Raw genomic sequence first — 8,224 nt, forward strand, 5'->3', positions numbered from 1 at the left:
TAGAGGCTCTTTAAAAGCTTAAGAGTCTCTTCTCTCTTCTCATTTATAGGAGCCACTACATAGCTCTTAACTAATATTTTATTATAAGTTTGTTCCACTTACTCTCTTTCTTTACACTTTTTTTTGTCTTTTTATGAGTTCGATCTACTTTTAGTAATATAAAAATAAATGAAGAGTGGATATAAAGAGCATTGTTGGAGTAAATGTACACAAAATTGCTAAGAGCTAATAGTTTATATTATATTTAAGAGTGATTTTAAGAGTGTATTTGAGATGCTCTAATGTATTAACAGGAGTTTAGATGCAACAGCGGATGATGAAAGTTAAGGTACATTATAGTTATGTATAATTAGCATTTTGGTTTTCCACGGTGTTCACACACCAAAAAGACTGTTATCATTTATCTGCCTGCTTATATACAATTGTTTACCTGACTTGACACATAATTTTCTGTGCAAAACGGAATGATAAAACTGTTTCTGTGCGTGTGCGAAACGAGGGTGTGCAAAACGGAATGATAAAACTGTTTCTGTGCGTGGCGAAACAAGGGGTGTCTTACTGTCTTTACTCTTTACGCATTCTCTTTGTCTAATGATCGAACTGTTTTATAGGGTCGTTTGGACAAGTTTAAAAAAAATGATTTCTTTCTTAAAGTAAAGAACTAGATTAGAAGTGATACTGTTTGGGAAAAAAATAGAAATTCTGAAAGTTAAACTGTTTGAAAAAAAAAGTAGATACTCTGAAGGAGAAGCTAGCATTCTTAATTTGCCCTATATCTCCAAAACTCATTTTACATGTCTGCCGTTAAACTACCATTGCCTATGAGTCGCCGGCTCAATCTTCAACAGGCACGCGGTCAGAATTCCAGGCTCCTCCCACTGCTTGGGAGCTTACGGTTTCCTGTTCTAATTCAGTCCCCAATGGGGGGTTCTATAAACCTCAAATTCTGGGGCACTATACTTCACATGGTAATGTATACTTAATTGTTCTCCTTGGTATGCATAATCAATTTTATAGACACCTCATTCCTACCTACAAAAGTTTGAATGATACTTTAAAAAGCCTATAAAACTACTTTCTAGCTTGAAGACAAGTGACATACTCAGTTCCATGGTAAAACCAAAACTCCTCATATCGCAAGCAGTAAGTGATAGAAGAAATATAATCAATGCCTCCAGCTCATCCAACTACGGCTAAAGAGGCCCTTTAAAGTACTTTAGATCCGTTAGCAGCAGAAAGAGTGGCGGATACAACACTAGCCAGCACAGCTACCTGTTTCCAGTTTCGGGTCCCTGCACCAACAGCAGCACCTGCTATAGCACCACCAACCAAGGCATTTACCTGCAGACCATTAGAAAAGGTCATCCCTGTGTAATTAATTTAGGTATTAATAAACTAGCCTGACACTTGTCGGTATTTCATAAACTAAGCTAAGCAGCGGACTACTTGTTCCAACTAATGTCATTATAGTCTAAAATTGAGTAACACCTTGTCACACACAATTCAATGCAAGATTTGATGAAGGGATGTTAGATCATAGATGCATATTAAACTCAAGACTTTACGGTAAGACATGCCAACAAGGTAGAGATCTCAAAAATGAGATGCACCTAATTGCTTATAAGGTGAAACAATTCAATATGCAAATTTTGTGTCTGAGCCAGTTCCAGCAGAGATAGCAGACTTACCCAATCCTTCTCCCTTCGATATGTTTGCATCCGGCAACTTGTAAAAGAGAAAATCCCAGCAAACAGTCCTAACAAACAAATGGGAAATCTTAACATAAAACCATATGCTCGCAAGTATAGAACATTAACAACTAATAACAAGAGAGCACGATATCAATTGAAAATACAGGTTGTCTGGAAGCAAGGTAAAAGTCCCAAGGTTGTGTCTACTTGTATAAAAAAGACAACAAGTTGAATCCAGAAGCCTTTCCTTCCAATATAAACATATTCACCTTTTATCTGCTAAGTTTTAACTCATAAAATTTGTAATAAGATATTACATTCTATGATACTATAATTTCCTTCTACTAGGTCTGTGTTTTCTATAATTTTCACTTTGCATTAATGTTTAATCCCCCCCACCACCACCAGGCATGCCACACATTCCACTCATGCGGACATAGTTCAAGTACTTGGTCCCCATTTACCTTGCACATGATCCACAACCTAAGTAGTGAATAACTTTAAGGTACAGAATCATAGACTGTGATGTTCTTGCACCTATATCTGAAATCAGCTACCGTCTTTTTCCTTTTTACAAGCCGCGCAAATTGTATACATACAGTATATTTTACATGAAAAGAATTCTATGTATGGTACATCAATGATGCATATTATTATTCTCACCAAGGTAAACTAGTTTCACTTTCTTTTTAACATGATTTGAATCTTAAAAATTTGCACATTACAAACTTTAAATTCTTCACTTTTCTTTTTCTTTATTTCTCCTCCTCAGGACCCTTTATTTACAAATTCAAAAGTGATGGTGAAGCTTTTGAAACCAAATTTTTATCATCGTTATGAAACAGCTCAAGTTTGTCTGAGCATGAGCAAGTCAATGCCCATTAGATGGCCCAAAATGTAAAAAGAGGACTAAATTAATCCACACCAATGTGAGCTGCCAACTCGATGAGACAACATTTAATTTAAGAACTGGAACGAGAAAGATTAAAAACTACTGTAACCCGATATCCTAAATGAAAATGCGCGTCTGCAGAGATTTAGTATTACCCGAAAAAACAAAAAAAGGAGTGAAGAAAGACCAAGAAATAGTAAAACTAAATATGTGACCTGAATCAAGATGTAGTGTCAAAGCTCCTCCCAAATTTAAATTGATAAAAGTCATACTTTTCATAATACTTTATGTCAACTTTGAAGCCAAGTAAAATCTTTAAATGCTTCTCTTTTCAGGTTTTAGATCAAAGCAGGTCTCCTTTCCTTTCCTGTCATTTCCTGTTTGCTTAGTCTTACGTAGTTTAGCTTACCAGATGAAGGTTATATATTAAGGGGTCGTTTGGTTCACGCTTTCCTGGTATCAGGTATGGGTTTTGTTCATTCCAAACCCATACCTGCTGTTTGTTTGAGAATTTAGTTTCATCAAACCCATTCCTCAAACCCACAAGGTATGAGAATTTCATACCCAAAGGGGGAGGTGGGTATCAAACCTGGGTTTCAGGAATCAAATTTTTTTCCTTTCATTTTCGTTATTATTTATATCATTTCATGCAAATTATTGACACAAAATGAAATTAATGACTAAAAAATGTATATAAATATTAATTTAATGATATTTTAAATTAATTACAATTAATAACTCATATATTTCCACCACTCAACCAAACACCCGATATCAGAAATGACATATTAACCCTATACCAGCTTAACCCGATACCTCATTCCAACCCTATACCCTCTCTCCAACCAAACGACCCCTAAGAGTAAAGTTGTTGCAGCCTTGCAGGACAGGGGTGGGGAAGGGTTAACGGTGGGTAAATTACCTATCTCGGCAGAGAATCGGTGGTGTCACAAATAAATCATAAGATTTATCCAAGAATATCAATTAATATTCATTTCTGCTCCTAAATAATACGGTAACATACAATATATACATAATTAATTCGTTAAATCCTTGTTCTGCATCAAACTCTAAAAGGACTACACGGAACCCCCCCCCCCCCCCCCCCCCCCCCACCAACAAAAAAAAAATGTTGGGAAAATGGAATTTAGATATATTTATAAGTTGATATGTGTATAAAGTCATTCAAACATCAATGTGCAATACCAAATGTAAAGATATTAAAGCATTGATTAAGCAATAGTGTGAATCATATTATAAATTCTAATACTACTAACAACTAAGCACACCGACAACCAAATCAATAAAGAAAATTTACCGCATTGGATTCCATATGTTCCCACAGTCTTTGCCTGTCGCAAACATTGCAATCAGTACAATACAGTAACCTCAAAATACACAATATATATACACAAACAAACACAATTCTATCAAAAATGCACTGAAATTACCAAAAAATAAATGCAGTTAGATTACCACAAATGCTGCCCGGGGAACACCAGCAAGCCCTGTTGTTTTTAGCAGAAAAGAAAAGCTTAAACCAAAGCAGCAACTTAAAAGATTATATTTTTATTCCAATAAAAAGCCAAATTATTTAATTAAAACTTGCAGATAAAAAAAAGGAGGAGGAATAGGGCTAAAAAGACGATGACCTAATTTGTTAGCACGGTAAGGAGCTGAACACACTCCCCATAATAACCCTGCCTGCAAAAAGAAATCCACTACAGCATTTATACATACGCCCCAGAGAGAGAACGAGAGAGAGAGAGAGGGCGCGAGGGAGGGAGAGAGAGTACATATCCAATACGGAGAATGGAATCAACGGCGATGGAAGAACAGGGAGTGTCGTCGCTCAATTCTTCTGTTTCCATCTTTTCTTTTCTTTTTCCTCTACAATTTTTTTTAAGTTTTCTTTATTGAGATTTTAACCATTTAATCAATAATATTAAGCGCTGCTCTCTTAACATAATTTCTAACATTTTCTGATATTCGTCTATGGGTCAAAACTCGAAACAAAATGTGTTGGGCTTTGTTTGAAGTTTGGACCGCATAATATAACTTGTTTACTACGCCCGACTTACTGTGAGCCTGTTATCAGCTCCTATCTTGGCCCATCATAGTGAAGTTGGCGCCATTCACAAAATTTAAGTCAATTGTTCGGATTTATTGGTTTTTTACAAGTATATACATTTTTCACTCTTATTTTATTTATTTTTTATGTACTGTTTGGGGTTGCTGTTGTAAACAGCAACAACAAATTTTTGCTGAAAAATGGGTGAAAAACTGTTTGGTAAATTTAACAGAGCTTTTGTGAACATCAGATTTTAACTGAAAAGCTGCTTTTAAAAAAAGCAGGTCCTCCCATGCTTTTAGAAAAAGCTGCATTTCAGCTTTTGCAGAAAACTGTTACAGATTTCATCATCAAACCTCATCAAAAATATTATTTTTTTTATATTATAATTCAAAATAAATAAATATCAAAAAATTAACAAACAATTATCTAATTTATAAAACATCACTTTTTTTACCCCGCACTTTTGTGACAGTATAGCAATTATTAACTGCAATCCAGACAGACCCTAATCTCTTTCCCTCTTTACTCTACGCGAATATAAACCTCTGATTGTAATACAGTGTGCCTGCATTTGTGGAACCGCGTGCCAACCAGTCCATTGAAAGCCGTGCCCGTGTTTTGTGTTATTCTAAAGTCTGAAGCGTGACAGCTTGCAAGATTATCAAATCAACATCAGTGCCGGCACAATTTTGTTACAGTTAAAGATCCGCTGTATCAGTTAGCGATGTAAAACCGAATACTTAAATTAATTATAGTTAAGGTTGCACCAAGCCTACATATATAAAATATAAATTTTATATTATCATTAAAATTTCAAATTATTCAAATCCAAAATTTTATATAATATATTTATTGTTTTTCTCAAATTTAATTTAACATCAAGGTATCACAAACTTTCTAAAACTCGAAATTTCACATAACATATTTGTTAATTTTATACTGACCTAATAACATAATATTTGAAATGTCCGATTAAAGGATCCTCTTCTTTCAGCTGAATTATATATTTATATTTTATTCACATTAGTTTGGCTTTTATGTTAAAAAAATTTATAATAAAATCCCCTTTTTTTGTTTTGGCTTAATATATATTTAGATAATTTCGCTTTCTTTAGTAAAAAAAAACCCACCTTTAAGTACAGGATTAAAGATCATTCGACTTCCTCTTCTTCATTAGTCACTTTTATATATTCGCCCTCAACGAATCATGGCAGATTCTGAAGCTAACCAACCTTCCCAAATGGTAAGTCAGAACTCATGTGCATTTCTGTTTGTTTTTTTTGAGTAGAACTATATGTGTTTTGTTACTTTGAAGGTTGAAGACGACGCAAAGAATCTAAAGTACCTAGGTTTCGTACAAGTAGCCGCTCTGTATGCTGTGGTTTGCTTCTCCACCATCTACGAGTACGCTAAAGAGAACTCCGGTCCGTTGAAACCCGGTGTTCAAACCGTTGAAGGGACCGTCAGAACCGTTATTGGACCGGTTTATGAGACGCTCCATGACGTTCCCTTTGAGCTTCTCATGTTCGTCGATCGCAAGGTTCATCTCGTATCTTCCTTTTCTTATATATGCAAATGCAAATACACTAGACTCCGAAGTAACATTTATCTTCGCATGCAGATTTGTTAAGATATATCAAACATGATATTTCAAAGTGATGAGACAAAAATATTATTTTCTGTATGTACTAATGTAGTTGTAGTGACTATCCTGGTAAATGTTTTGCCTAAGTTCAGATTTTAAGTGTTAGGACTTGATCTCGAGATCCAACCGAGCTCCAAAGCTCAGTAACATGTTAAGCTATCAATTATCGTGAAATTATAAAATATAAAGTCTTACTTAACGGGGAAAATCTTAACTTAAGCATAGATGCATATACTTGTATAATTCAAACTATATGGAGTATATTTATTGAATCATAGCTCTGTTCTAAAATTAATCACCGACTAATCCCTATTCCGTAGCTTGCCGATTTGATTAAATATCCGATTATTCAATTAATTATCTGATTAATTGCCGATCAATCCAGTTAATCCTTGATTAATTCTTGTTCCGTAACTTCATCGATTAAATCCCAATTCCCGCATCTTACAACACTGAATCAAAGTCTGGTAGATATTTGTCCAATTATCCAAAATTTATAAGCTAAAACAGTTTGTAGCCTAATCTAATCCATTACCACATGTGATCTGATTGTCTGTGATTCTAACATACAGGTTGATGAAACTATAACCGAATTGGATCGTCACGTGCCTTCACTAATTAAGCAACTTTCAAGCCAAGCATTTTCAGCTGCTCAGAAAGTTCCAGACGTGGCTCGAGCCGTGGCTTCTGAAGTTCAGCAAGTCGGTGTAGTAGATGCAGCTTCAAATATAGCCAAAACAATGTACAACAAGTATGAGCCAATGGCTAAAGAATATTACGTCGAGTATGAGCCGGTTGTGGAGCAGTACGCTGTGATTGCTTGGTCATCACTTAACCGGCTACCTTTGTTTCCACAAATGGCTCATGTAATGATCCCCACACTGGCTTATTGGTCGGAGAAGTATAATCAAACAGTGGCTTATTTGGCTGATGAAGGCTACTCGGTAGCATTTTATATACCAATGATTCCAATAGAGAGAATCGGAAAGGTTTTCAAGGCAGCTGAAAATGGAACGACTGATGTTGTTGCGAGTTAAGTTTGAAATTACTGCTATGAAATTAATGAGAAATCTTAAAAATATTTAGGTTTTCTTATGTAGTTGCAAGGACAACATCTTTGGGTTCCAGTAATCCAATCTCTGTATTTTAATTTGATCATTTGCTGTGAGATTCAGGACTTCTGGTATTCGTAGTTTTGGTCTCTAGAAGCAGGGGTGTCCCTTTTACTTTCTCACTGAAAACTACTGAGTATGTTTACTTTGGTTATTTGAAAATTACCTTAGTTTGATTTGATGAATTTGTGAGTCTCTCTGACCATCAATATATGCGCCCAGTCTTCTCTTGATCCAGCTACTTTTTCGGATACTTGTGAGGCGGAGGCAGAATCTATGGACTTAAACTTCAGTCTAGTTTCTCTGCAGAGCAGAATCTATGGACTTAAACTTCAGTCTAGTTTCTCTGCGACTAGCTGCTTATTGAGCTATCTAGTAACCACGTTTCCGGAGGAATAAGATTAGCCGCTGCATCCACAAAGCCTTCTTTACATCCAGCCACCTGTTCCGGTCCTTGTAAGTTTGAGTCATCTATCAGTCAAGGCTTAAGCCTTTGGTCGAGTTTCTTTCATGCCTAACCACTTTACAACAGTTGCTCCTGCTCTTTAAACTACTTGTAAGTTGTAACAGTTACAATGAGGTAAATCTGCAACACTGGGACATTGCTTCTTGCGTCTCCTTGGAACCGGCAGGAAATTTAGATAGCTAGGAAATATAATCAGAACTGCAGAAAAAAAACATGTTTTTCTTTTTGCAAATATATATTGTTGAATTATATTACAAAAACACGTTGAAAGATTTATGCACAGAAATAAATCACGGAGTTCTGCAAACATGTATTGCAAGTTCTTATTCACAACCATTAAGAAG

General features: G+C 35.4%; 2 protein-coding genes across 2 annotated transcripts; one reads left to right on the plus strand and one right to left on the minus strand.

Annotated features, from left to right (window-relative positions):
- Positions 1-960: 960 nt before the first annotated feature.
- LOC108223609 (outer envelope pore protein 16-4, chloroplastic) lies at positions 961-4,534 on the minus strand. The gene is made up of 6 exons (XM_017397948.2): positions 4,380-4,534; positions 4,236-4,287; positions 4,060-4,091; positions 3,902-3,935; positions 1,689-1,756; positions 961-1,341 (listed from the first exon to the last, which is right to left on the minus strand). The coding sequence occupies exons 1-6, from the start codon at positions 4,452-4,454 to the stop codon at positions 1,207-1,209; spliced, it is 396 nt and encodes a 131-aa protein (XP_017253437.1). The 5' UTR covers positions 4,455-4,534; the 3' UTR covers positions 961-1,206.
- A 1,210-nt stretch (positions 4,535-5,744) lies between these two features.
- On the plus strand, positions 5,745-7,599 carry LOC108223646 (stress-related protein). Its single transcript, XM_017397996.2, has 3 exons — positions 5,745-5,900; positions 5,973-6,197; positions 6,875-7,599. The coding sequence occupies exons 1-3, from the start codon at positions 5,865-5,867 to the stop codon at positions 7,337-7,339; spliced, it is 726 nt and encodes a 241-aa protein (XP_017253485.1). The 5' UTR covers positions 5,745-5,864; the 3' UTR covers positions 7,340-7,599.
- The last annotated feature ends 625 nt before the right edge of the window (positions 7,600-8,224 follow it).

This window comes from Daucus carota, chromosome 5 (assembly GCF_001625215.2).
Source record: "Daucus carota subsp. sativus chromosome 5, DH1 v3.0, whole genome shotgun sequence".
Taxonomy (NCBI): Eukaryota; Viridiplantae; Streptophyta; class Magnoliopsida; order Apiales; family Apiaceae; genus Daucus; species Daucus carota.